Below are 13,051 nucleotides of genomic sequence, written 5' to 3' on the forward strand. Positions count from 1 at the left end.
AGGTTCAAATAGATGGTTAATTCAAACAAATGGATAAGTCTTGTAATGTGGTCGCCAAAGAAACAGGATTACAGGCTCAAAGGGGTTAACTATGATACATAAAAATTAGGCGGGTAAAATATATATATGGCTCAACAAAGAAATGCCTATATCACCTCCAAGACTGAACAAAACTACTATTTCGCTTTGCAAACACACGGAGCGAGTTCTAGACATCAAATGCAATGCACAGAATAACACACAAATCTCACACACACAGGGCACATAACTCACTCAGGATTGGTTTCATCAAGACACTCTAGTCAAAGCAGGTAAGCAAAGTTAAGATCATACAATTTAAGGTACTTATACAAGAGTCAAAAACTGAGCCTAAGCGTCACAACCAAAGTACTCACTATTCTCAAGGCATAACAAAGTCAAGAGATATTGCTTCAATTCAAAACACAGCACAATGGCTCCTATTCCTAAAAAAATAAAAAATAAACTAACTACACCCGGTTCAAACAAAACCCTTGGAAAAGAAACGCGACACAAAGAAAAAACAAGGGGTAATTGCTACACTACCTAACAAAATAAAATTTTTTTTGTCTTTTTCTTTAGACTTAAATCCCTCAAGAAAATTGTCTAATAGATCCATCGTCGGGAAAGCTCATCTTTTTTTTAAATGTTATTCAATTAAACTAACACAGCTAAAGTAGCCTAGAAAGTCACCCAGACAATCTCCTCACCCCACACTTAAAATTGTGCATTGTCCCCAATGCACACCATAACTAATAAGAGGGTAAAAGAAACTCCATGGTAGGCCAAACCGACGCACTAGCAGCTCATGGGGTACTCAGACTTCTCCCAGGCTTGGTCCTTTGTGCGGGTGCCTCACACTTAGTTCCAACCATCTGGTTTGCTGTTGCATCCTTCCAATAGCTTTGCTTTCCATGCTCCTAGAAAATCAAAAATTGACACTACAAAAATAATACAATTAAAAATAATAATAATAAGAAAAATAAAAAAAATAAAAAAAAAGTAGTAAAGCCGGGTTGCCTCCCAACAAGCGTTTGATTTAACGTCGCGGCACGACGCGAATCACTTTCTGCCTCCACTTCGAACTTATAAACTAGACCCCAAGTTTTGATTCTGCTCTATGATCATGCTCCTAGGGTGGTGGAACGAATCTGACTGGCCCAATAAAATAATGTAGTATTCTGCACTTCTTGGCCTTTAGATGAGATGTGTATTCCCGACTTTCTGGCAAGAAGAATTCTAGAATGTAAGTACCTTGTTCCTTATTCCTTGACTCCTCAAGTGGCTCAGATGACTCTATTTCTATATCATCATCTAGACACAATGTGGAAAAATGCTTGGAGTGTGGACCAATGTGCTCAACTACATGAACATTGGGACTGTCTACATCCTCAACACTAATGACAATAGAGTCAACTAAATATGTATCCTCAATGTCCTTGGTTGACTCTAGTATCTCTTCTACAACATCGGCATCCTCAAATTCTAGCTTGATTGATTGTTGGTGTTCTACTATGGACCCCTCTATTGGTGCCTCAATTTCTGCATCTAATTCACGCTCTTCTTGGATACTATTCACAATATTGGCTTGTTGAGCATTAAAATCTTCAACCAGTTGACTCACTTGAACTTTCAACTTGTGCATAGTTTCCTCTTGCCTTTCTATCTGCAGTTGTAATTTACTATTTTGTTCCACAAGGCACTTTAACATATCCTCGTTCAGCTTTAACATATCTTTGATCTTTTTCTGGTCAGCTTCCCTAGGTTCTTTTTTCCTGTTATCCTCACAAGAAAAAGTAGAACCATCATAATAAGAGGTTGGGGGAAGATAAAAAATATAAGCACAACCATCAAAGTGACCATCTTGACCATCACACATATCACACACATACCACAAATAAGATTGAGTTGGTGCACGTAACTCGCTCTCGAAAATATTTTGACAATTTTGTAATGGGTGATTTCCTCCACAATATGCATAAGGAGGATCAAAAGTAGAATTACCAACATCAAAACTCTCATAATTCCAAGATGCCATGTTCTCAAATCAACAAGTAAAACAAAAAAATTAAAAAAAATCAAATACAAAAATAAAATAAAATAAAATAAAATAAAAGTTCAAACTTGAAACCTAGCAATATGTACACCTACAGCTACACCGTTAGTTCCCCGGCAACGGCGCCAAGATTTGATCACGTCCAACTATTCCTTATAAAAGGACTAAGCGGTTGCTGCAAATATAATCCGGTTTACAAGTCCGGAGTCGAATCCAACAGAGAACTAAAGCTTAGCTACAGTTGTTCACTATCACCAAGAAGACAAGCTTGATCAATTCCTAACTTATAGATATTAGGATTCTTGTGTTTAACTAATTAACTAACAAATTAAAATAGTAAATTAACTACTAAAGATACTAAGGGTTATAGACAAGATTAAGGATCTAGAGTTATGATTTTTCCTATTGTCGGAATCCTTTCCGCTACGTTTTCTATAAATTCGCCTAAGTATTCTCTACCGATCATGAGCACTCTGAGTGTTGTAATTCTCTCCGGAGTAACTACCACAATTTACTAGACATATTCTCCCGAATTACACTAGCTAGCATTAAGTACGGCTCACTCGGATCGCACCAAAGTTTCGTTATCCCTAATCCCACCTTTAAACCCTCCGTATTGATCCCTCATAAACGGTAGGAGTGATGTTGTTCAACAACTACCTAAATATGCACTCTCTCCCGAGTAATACACCCTAAATAGGCACAGTCGATTGAGAGCTCTTCAATCAACCACAATATAAACGTAGTTGAACAAATAGAGAAATTCAGCGGCTCAATTATATAAAAACATAACAAGAATTTATCCTACAAAAGGTTCTATCAGAACTCTAGATAACAAATTAGCTATTCATAATAGTATGCATAACTACAATAGTAGAATTCATAACCAATAGTAGAAATAGGAAGAAGGAAGTGAAAAACTCGTAGAAAAATTCTCCGCCTTGCTCCTAGTGTTTTCTTGCCTCCTTAGGTCGAATCTTTCGTCACCTTAGCCTCCTTAGGTCTAAATTATGTCAAAAGTCCTTCTACAAAACAAGTCTCCCCTCTTTTTGGGCGAGTTAGGCTTCATATAGGTCAAGGTTAGTCGCCTCTGGAATTACAAAATTGGCCTTGGGCTATTTTTTCTCGGAAGCCCGTGTGCGGCCGCGGATTGACCACTCATTTTTCCCAGTGTTCTGCCTGACGTGCGCGGCCGCGGATCGACCGCGCACCTGGAGGAGTTTCTGCCTTCATTTTTTTCTTTCTTCTTTTGCGCGTGCTAATCTCCGATTGGCTTTTATTGCTCGATACTAACTCCAAAACACTCTTTAATGTCCTCATAGCCGGGAATTGCTCCTGCAAGGCATAAAGTTCTTAATTAGAGCAATTTGTTATCATTTAACATTCAAATATCAATAAAGTGCAGCTAAGTTAGAGTGTAATTGGTAGCTAAACTACTTAATTATAGCCTACTATCAGGTAGGCTTAGCACTTACGGGGTGCCGATGTGGTGTACTCATGCCCTTCCCTGCATATGTTTTTCATGTGCAGATCCAGGTACCGCTTATCAGCCGCATTATCAGTAAGGCGAGACAGTTTTAGAGACTTCAAGGTATATCTGTCGCGTCCGCAGACCTCGGAGTCCTTTTCTACTCTTTCCCATGTCAAACACTTCTTGTATTTACTTTGATTAGACTCTGGAGTATAGAAATACTGTTTTCTTCCTGTAGTTTGTAACTCGCGATATTCTGGGTTTTGGGAGAGTTTATGTACATTTCGAGTGATTATTGTATATGCCGAGCGGCATCTTAACTTCTTATTTAAATTTACCTGTTAGTTGTTAGCTTTCATGTATTCGTTTCTTTTTCCGCAAATGTTAGGCTTACCTAGTCGTAAAGACTAGGTGCCGTCACGACGATTCACGAAGGGAAAACTTGGGTCGTGACACTTGCATTAGATTTGGGATCACTATCCCAAAATTATAATCATACCATATTAAACCTGAATAACCCTGTCTAAAAACAAACGATCCTTGAAAGTTATGCAATGATTATTTCCTCTTATATACTGTATTAGCTTATACGAGTCTTACGCTTTGATTAATTGTTCCAATACATCAAACCAAACGATCATTTAACATGATATGTACCGTAGTCAGAGGCGGATGTAGCATATTAACATTATGTTTATTTGAACTCAGTACTTTTAACGTAAGGCATGTATTTATGTGTAAAAATTTACTAATTGCAACAATAATTTATCGAATCCATAATTTTAAAAATATAATAGGTTCGATACCAAAAACTTTAAATTTGAAAGTATATTAGGTTCGATACCAAAAACCTTCAAATTCCGAATTCCCTTTTAACTACTGTAGTACTTAATTATTTTCTACGCATAAGCATTTAGCTATGTCAAGAGCTCACACGTGCGAATCCCGACAAAATCCTCGCTCGCGCGACTCGTGTCGTGTGATCAAGCAACGTAGGACATAAAGTACCAGATAACCAATTGAAAAAACTGAAAGAAAAATATAAAATAAAAACCCACACAGAAAAACAAATATGGGAACAAATATTCACACACCAACATAATCTTTATCACCTTCGGTTTCGGTGTATTCTCAGAAGATGCGTCCCCCACCCCCCTACCCCTTTCTACCCCAACCCCACCACCCACCTGAAACACACTGGAAAAGGGAGTACCCGCTCTGTCCTTCTCTTTCCTTTTTCTCTCTCTAACTTCACTGTTTTTTCCCCTCTCTCTCTGAGTCTTTGCTCTTTTTCTCTTTCTAGACCTCACTGTAGTATTCTCCATCACTTTGATACCAAAAGAAACTAAAACCCCTTTTTCTTTTTCTCCTCAACAAGGTTCCACGCTTCAGAATCTTATCAGCAAAATCCCATCTTTTCATCCTCAGCATCCATGAATCCTCTAGGTATATTCATTTATCTTTTATATAGAGGTCGGTTATTCCTTTTTTTTCTTTCTTTTAGTTAAATGAGCCCTTGAAAATTGAAGGTTTTTTTTTTTTTGGTGGTGTTTCTTTATGGTGTTTGTTAAGCTATAATGTGGTTATATTTCTTTTCATTAAAGGCCTATCTTTGTTTGCTTTATCCTTTTCTGTGGGAAAGTGAGAAGGGTCTTTTTTGATAGAGTTCATTAAAGCATTTTCTTGTGAACTTTTTTGTTGCTTTTGTTATTTTGGATTTGCTTTTTGTATGGTTTCTTAACTATTTTATTCTTAATTTTTTTATGTTATGCAGGTTTGAAGCATTGAGATGAATCGGATCTGAGGTTGTGAGTGAATGGTTTTGGCATTTTTTGGATTATGGGATCTAGGGTTAAACATATTTAAGCGTTCTCCGTTTAATATTTTTGGTTAACTTGCTTAGGACTGTTATATGTGAAGATTATTTAGCATTACTGTAGTTTGAGCTGTCTCTGCTGAGATCCTTATTAGGGGGTTTGCTTTATTTGTTGATTATTGGCTCAACTGTGGTGGAGAAATTGAAGGGTTTTGGGACATTTTTTCTTGAGTGAGAACTAGTAGCCTTAAAAATGCAGAGACCACCACAAGAAGATTTTTCGCTCAAAGAGACCAAACCCCACCTTGGTGGAGGGAAGGTCACGGGCGATAAGCTTACTAGCACCTATGACTTGGTTGAGCAAATGCAGTATCTTTATGTTCGGGTGGTGAAAGCAAAGGACTTACCTGGGAAGGATGTAACGGGTAGTCTTGATCCTTATGTTGAGGTTAGGCTCGGGAACTATAGGGGTACGACCCGTCATTTTGAGAAGAAGTCAAATCCCGAATGGAATCAGGTGTTTGCTTTTTCCAAGGATCGGATTCAAGCTTCTGTACTTGAGGTGAGCGTGAAAGATAAGGATCTTGTTAAGGATGATTTTGTTGGTCGCTATATGTTTGATTTGAATGAGATCCCAAAAAGAGTGCCCCCAGATAGTCCTCTTGCTCCGCAGTGGTATAGGTTGGAGGACAGAAATGGTAACAAAGTTAAAAGGAGAGCGTGATGTTGGGCTGTTTTGGATGGGTACTCAAGCTGATGAAGCCTTTCCTGAATCTTGGCATTCCGATGCTGCGACTGTTAGTGGTGCTGATGCTCTTGCAAATATAAGGTCTAAGGTGTACCTCTCACCAAAGCTGTGGTACCTTAGAGTTAATGTGATTGAGGCTCAGGACTTGATTCCCGGTGACAGAAGTAGGTTTCCAGAAGTTTACGTGAAGGCCATCCTTGGAAATCAGGCATTGAGAACCAGAGTTTCCATGAGCAAGACTATCAATCCGATGTGGAATGAGGATCTGATGTTCGTAGCAGCAGAACCATTTGAGGAGCCATTGATTTTGAGTGTGGAAGACAGAGTTGCACCAAACAAGGATGAAGTTCTCGGAAGGTGTGCTATTCCTTTGCAGTATATTGATAGGAGATTGGATCACAGACCTATTAACAGTAAGTGGTATAATCTTGAAAAGCATATAATGGTTGAGGGAGAAAAGAAGAAGGAAATCAAGTTTGCAAGCAGGCTTCACATGAGGCTATATTTGGAAGGAGGTTATCATGTTCTGGATGAGTCAACCCATTACAGTAGTGATCTTAGACCAACTGCAAAACAGCTGTGGAAGTCCAGCATTGGTGTCCTAGAATTGGGTATTCTGAATGCTCACGGCCTCTCGCCGATGAANTCAGACTTGGCAATGGGAGAGGATAAAGTCCGAAGGGGCGAAGAGACGTCGACGGAGTTCGGTAAGGGTCAGGATCCGGCTTTCAACTCTTGAAACAGATCGTGTTACGTACACATTCTATTCCACACTGGTCTTGCATCCTACCGGGGTGAAGAAGATGGGTGAAATTCACTTGGCTGTAAGATTTACTTGCTCATCATTAATGAATATGATGCATATGTATTCTCAGCCACTGCTACCTAAAATGCACTATATTCATCCTTTAACTGTCAGCCAGCTCGACAGCTTAAGGCATCAAGCCACTCAGATTGTCTCAATGAGGCTGAGTCGTGCTGAGCCACCTTTGAGGAAAGAGATAGTGGAGTATATGTTGGATGTTGGTTCCCACATGTGGAGTATGAGGAGAAGCAAAGCCAACTTTTTTAGGATTATGGGAGTTTTGGGTGGATTAATTGCTATTGGAAGATGGTTTGATCAGATATGCCATTGGAAAAACCCCATTACGACTGTTCTGATCCATATCTTGTTCTTGATACTGGTTCTATATCCGGAGCTTATTCTGCCTACCATTTTCCTTTATCTCTTCTTAATCGGAGTTTGGTATTACAGATGGAGGCCTAGAAATCCTCCCCACATGGATACTCGTCTTTCTTGTGCTGATAATGCGCATCCTGATGAATTAGACGAAGAATTTGATACTTTCCCTACTTCACGTCCCCCTGATATTGTTCGGATGAGGTATGACCGTTTGAGAAGTATTGCTGGACGGATTCAGACTGTGGTTGGTGATTTGGCTACTCAAGGGGAGAGGCTACAGTCTTTGCTGAGCTGGAGAGACCCTAGAGCAACAGCATTGTTCGTTATTTTCTGCTTGATTGCTGCCATTGTGCTCTATGTCACCCCTTTTCAAGTTGTGGCACTCTTGACTGGATTTTATGTGTTAAGACATCCGCGGTTTCGTCACAAGCTACCATCTGCGCCGCTTAATTTCTTCAGAAGATTGCCCGCAAGAACAGACTGCATGCTATGAGCTATACTGTTGGCTGGTATTATCCATTTCCCCCTGTGTCTTGAGTTGATGAACTACTTTAGAAATTAGCAGGGCTTTATTTTATTCCCCTCACTCGCTTATATTCCCTTTTTCCCTCCCCTAGTGGTAAGTGTTATGTCCTAGTGTGTGTAAGATCTCCCTGAAACTGTTAGATTTAGTGGATTTACTGTTTATTTATTCAAAAATTCTGTTGAAATTTGGCTGCTAGAGCCTAGATGGAAATCCATATTTGTAGTCTTGTGGGTTCTTTCTTTTTGAACTTTCTTCATGCCTAATTCAAAGTTTTCTGTCTATTCAAGTTGGTTTTTACATCTTTATTGACATTATGTTTCGAATCCTTTATGATTTATTTGTTTATCAGAGTATTGCTAACCCAAAAATGTACCTATCTCGTAAACTTGTTGCTTATTTTGAAGTGTAATACGTTAATTCCGAGGGTAATGAATAAAATTACATGTTGATGTCGCTTATTATAAGAAAAGGTACCCCGAGTAGTTATCAATGTGCGCGCAAGCTGACTGGACATCACGGTTATAATGTTCTCAAAGACTTAGATGGAACAAGTATATGAGACTTGGGCTTTCCATCTAATCTTCTGAATTTGCTAATGAACAGTCTTTTCTAATCGTTTGTTCTCAAAAAAAAAAAAGATGTTGTGATAAAAGGTAGAAACTCAAGGATAAGCACATTTTTTGTTGATATTTTTACTAGATTCGGTGTTGAGAATGTCAAGACAATGACGTGTTAGCAATGTAATTATATCATTCGACCAATATGTGGACCATTGTTAATGTAACGAGGAATAAGTGTGTTTAGCATTTGTATAATGCAAGTTGCCCATTATTTTATTTGGTGATGTTTGCCAAGTTTGAATACAAAATATGGTAGAGATTCCTGCAAAGCCGTGTGTTATGCTTTATATGATTATTGTATTAGTGTTGGATCTGACAGATCAGAGTGTACCTATTGAAAGCAAATAAATGGTTATAAAACAAATAATAAATGCGCATAATGAGTTAAATTTTGAATGCTACGAACTCAGGCCTCCATAAAGTCAAACCAAACAGGGCTTGGTGTACCTACAAAACCGTCAAAATTGTATGGCGTAGCCAGTTTTTCGGTTGGCTATTGAAAATAGCCACCAATCTAAATGTAATCGATTTCTAGCCATTTTAACTTAAATTATATGGTAAAATGATATAACTGCCCTTGACCTTTTTAACATACTGTTTAGTAACTTTTTATCGCCTTTCTCTTTGTTTTATAGCATTGTACGGATTTAGCTTTCCTGCGAAAGCACTTTTCTTCGAATCTTGTTTGGGTTATGTCCAATTTTCTTCAAAATTATGGGTGAGTTTTGTTTTTTACGATAATGTGTTTGAATTTTCGTTATTATTGTTGGTTGTTTAGGTTTAATTTTCGTTATTATTGTTGATTTCAGTACCGTTAGGGTTTAAATATTTGTTCCATTTTAACTTTTACGATTTTTCTCTGTTCATTAGTTTGTCTTATTTCTGGTAATTTTGTCATTTTAGTAATTTCTTTTTCAAATTTTTTCTAGTCTCTATATATTAGGTTTAATTTTCAAGTATTTTCTTGTTTCATCTGTATTTTAGATTTCTTCAGTTCTTGTCAAATTTTGATATAGTTGAGTTTTGTTTCATTCCATTATATTTTACGGGACATCTGCTGTGTGCGAATAGTAGACGTCTACTGTGTGGGTTTTGATTATGTTTTTTGTTTATTAAATTTAGTAAAATTTTGTTCAGTATATTATACTGGAAGTCTGTCTTGTGTATGTTTATCTTCCAGCATGTTATACTGGATGAATATTATAATATAGTTGAGTTTTGTTTCATCCCATTATATTTTACGGGACGTCTGCTGTGTGCGAATAGTAGACGTCAACTATGTGGGTTTTGATTATGTTTTTTGTTTATTAAATTTAGTAAAATTTTGTGCAGTATATTATACTGGAAGTCTGTCTTGTGTATGTTTATCTTCCAGTATGTTACACTGGATGAATATTATAATATAGTTGAGTCTTGTTTCGTCCCAGTATAATATACAGGACATCACCTGTGTGTAATCTTTTTTTCGATTATATTATACTGGAGGAGTTGAGTTTAGGCTAGCATATAGTTGAGTTTTGTTTCAATCCAGTATAATATACAGGACATCACGTGTGTGTAATCTTTTTTTCCATTATATTATACTGGAGGTGTTGAGTTTGGGATAGCATATAGTTGAATTTTGTTTCAATCCAGTATAATATACAGGACACCACCTGTGTGTAATTTTTTTCTCCAGTATATTATACTGGACAAGTTGAGTTTGGTCTAGTATATAGTTGAGTTTTGTTTCAATCCAGTATAATATACGGGACATCACATGTGTGTAATCTTTTTCTCCAGTATATTATACTGGAGGAGTTGAGTTTGGTCTAGCATATAATTGAGTTTTAATATACAGGACATCACCTGTGTGTAATCTCTTTTTCCATTATATTATACTGGAGGAGTTGAGTTTGGGATAGCATATAGTTCAGTTGTTTCAATCCAGTATAATATACAGGACATCACCTGTGTGTAATCTTTTTTTCCATTATATTATACTGGAGGAGTTGAGTTTGGGATAGCATATAGTTGAGTTTTGTTTCAATCCAGTATAATATACAGGACACCACCTGTGTGTAATATTTTTCTCCAGTATATTATACTGGACGAGTTCTGTTTAGGATAGAATATTATAGGGGGAAATCTATCATATGAATGTTTGGCTTCCAGTATGTTATACTGAATGAATATTATAATATAGACAAGTATTTTTTAAGTCCAGTATATTTTACAGGGTTTCTCCTGTGTGTAAGCTTTTTTCTCCAGTATATTATACCGCATGATTATTATGCTGTTTTTCGATTTTCATATCTTGTATTTTAGTCTGATCCAGTATATTATGCTGGAAGACTGCAATCTATAGACTGTTCTTCTGTTCATTTTAGTGAATGAGTTATTTTGATAATTTATTTCTCATATATATACTGGGATTCTGATTGTGTTTATTATCTGATTTGTAATATGTTTTTTTTGATGATTTTATAGAAATGGAATCATCAAGTTATATATTGAAGGTACGTATTTCTAAAATGTTGAAGTTTTTATCTTAAAATTACATGAAATGTTGCTTATCTGTGTTATATTTTGATTTTAGGAGGGAGATCGATTTTATGATCTTAAGAAGTGGTTTGCTGCTGATTGTTATTGGAAAGGCGATCGAAAATTTAAGAAAACAATTTCAGAGTTTTTGTGTGGAACTCAAATGGAACAGTTAAAGAATGGTGTGTTTGGGAAATTTTTAGAGTTGGATGACGTGGGTCACTCTGGGAAGTTGACTCATTGTATGTTGCTTTCTCAAGTTTTTTACAAGGATAAAAGCAAAATGGTTTTTAGAGTTTTTGATAACGACGTAGCTTTTACAGAAGATGATTTCCATTCTATAACCGGATTGAAGATTGAGGCATCTGATTATAGTTTTGTTGATGATAGAGATAACCGTTTGAAGAAACGGTATTTCTCTGATGTGCCAAAAGGTTTGAAGGTAGAACATTTGTATAAATTTATCACAAAGCGTTCTCGACTCCGTGATGGTGCAGCAGATGATATATGTGATGATGTCGAGGTCTGTGATGAAGATGCTGTAAAGCTTGCTGAGATATACATATTAGAAACTGTTCTTTTGGGTAAAGACATTAAAAGAAATATAAGTGAACGTAATATGAAAATCATAGACGATCCAGAACTTTGTTCTTCTTTTCCATGGGGGAGTTACTGCTTTCAAGAACTTATTGACAATTTGTCTCATCTTCTGAAAACAGAATCTGTGAAAGACAAACCTATTGGTAGGATCGCATCTTATACGTCACTTGGATTCCCCTTCTTGTTTAATGTATGGATTATGGAAGTGTTCAATGATTTCCGTCAATATTCAATATATGAGGATCGGGGGCCAATAAGGATGTTGTCTTACTCAAGCATTGGATGTCCAAAATATGACTCACTTTGCGATGATTTCTTTAAGAAAACAACTGTAAGTTAATCGTATGTGAATTTTTAATTTATACTTGTGCTCATATATTTTGTTTTTATCTAACTATTTATATTTCTATTTAATTAATAGAAATATAAGCTTTTCAAGGTGAATCAATCATATCTTCTCCAATCTTCATCAAAAGTTAATGTTAGCGACATTGTCAATGTAAGTAGTTGTTTCTTCTATTTTATTTAGTCTTGCATTTCATTAGGTAGACTAGTGTGTGTTTTTGTTGTCCGGTATGTTATACAGGAATGAGTTTTCATTCCTTCTGATTCATGTCATCTAGTATAATTTACAGGTAATCTAGTGTGTGTTACCTTGTCCTCCTGTATGTTATACTTGGTCAGTTTTCATTTCTTCTGGTTCATGTCATCCAGTATAATTTACAGGTAGTCTAGTGTGTGTTACCTTGTGAATAATTATTTGTCTTTTTGTTTTATAATATACCCTTTGATTATTTTAGTTCTTTATATCCCAGTATTTTTTTCTGGAGTTTTACACCTTTAAATTCATTTCATTCAGTATATTATACTGGAAGACTGCCAGATGTAGGCTGTTTTGTCCACTATAATATACTGGATAAGTCTAATATTTCATTTCATTATGTTTTTTAGTTCTAATAATTTACTCTACAAAATTATATTCTACTCTTTATTGAATTGTTTTTACACTCGATAAGAATGTTTAACCGTTATGATTCTCTAATTCTTACCATTTTTCTTTTCTTTTCAGAGGGTATCTGACAAAGTTGAAGAGATTGTACGTGAGGATAATAATAAATTTCAAATAGAGATGAAAACAAAAATTAAAGATAATCGAAAAAAGTTGAAGAAGTATGTTAAGAGCGCTGTTAAGGTAATTAACTAGTTTGGCAATTTATTTTACTATTGATTTTTTTTCTATAATAATATATTGTATTCATTAATGCAGGAAATCAATGACAAGCTTGATGTTGTTGTAAAGTTTATTAAAGATTTAAAAAATCATGATGAAAGCAATGAAAACCATGAGGAAAGCAGTGTGAAAGGCAATCAAAAGCACGAGGCAGATGAAAGTACTGAAGACAATGAGGAAAGCAATGAAAAGCATGAGGAAGATGAAAGTAATGAAAAGCATGAGGAAAGCAGTCAGAAAATCAATGACCAAAGAAATT

General features: G+C 36.1%; 1 protein-coding gene and 1 pseudogene across 2 annotated transcripts; both read left to right on the forward strand.

Annotated features, from left to right (window-relative positions):
• Positions 1 to 4,700: 4,700 nt before the first annotated feature.
• Positions 4,701 to 8,117, forward strand: LOC109208638 (annotated as a pseudogene). The gene is made up of 3 exons (XR_002065224.1): positions 4,701 to 4,991; positions 5,320 to 6,816; positions 6,854 to 8,117. The product of XR_002065224.1 is annotated as an FT-interacting protein 1-like (transcript).
• Positions 8,118 to 10,907: 2,790 nt separating this feature from the next.
• Positions 10,908 to 12,153, forward strand: LOC109208639. Its single transcript, XM_019371771.1, has 4 exons — positions 10,908 to 10,936; positions 11,017 to 11,892; positions 11,983 to 12,060; positions 12,148 to 12,153. The coding sequence occupies exons 1-4, from the start codon at positions 10,910 to 10,912 to the stop codon at positions 12,151 to 12,153; spliced, it is 987 nt and encodes a 328-aa protein (XP_019227316.1). The 5' UTR covers positions 10,908 to 10,909.
• Positions 12,154 to 13,051: the final 898 nt, after the last annotated feature.

This window comes from Nicotiana attenuata, unplaced genomic scaffold (assembly GCF_001879085.1).
Source record: "Nicotiana attenuata strain UT unplaced genomic scaffold, NIATTr2, whole genome shotgun sequence".
Classification (NCBI taxonomy): Eukaryota; Viridiplantae; Streptophyta; class Magnoliopsida; order Solanales; family Solanaceae; genus Nicotiana; species Nicotiana attenuata.

What these genes read in the sequence shown, in the direction of transcription:
- LOC109208639 (XM_019371771.1), top strand. Translation starts at nt 10,910, where the DNA reads ATGGAATCATCAAGTTATATATTGAAG. An exon ending in CATCAAGTTATATATTGAAG is followed by an intron (nt 10,937 to 11,016) that starts GTACGTATTTCT and finishes TTTTGATTTTAG; the next exon opens with GAGGGAGATCGATTTTATGA. An exon ending in ATTTCTTTAAGAAAACAACT is followed by an intron (nt 11,893 to 11,982) that starts GTAAGTTAATCG and finishes TTTAATTAATAG; the next exon opens with AAATATAAGCTTTTCAAGGT.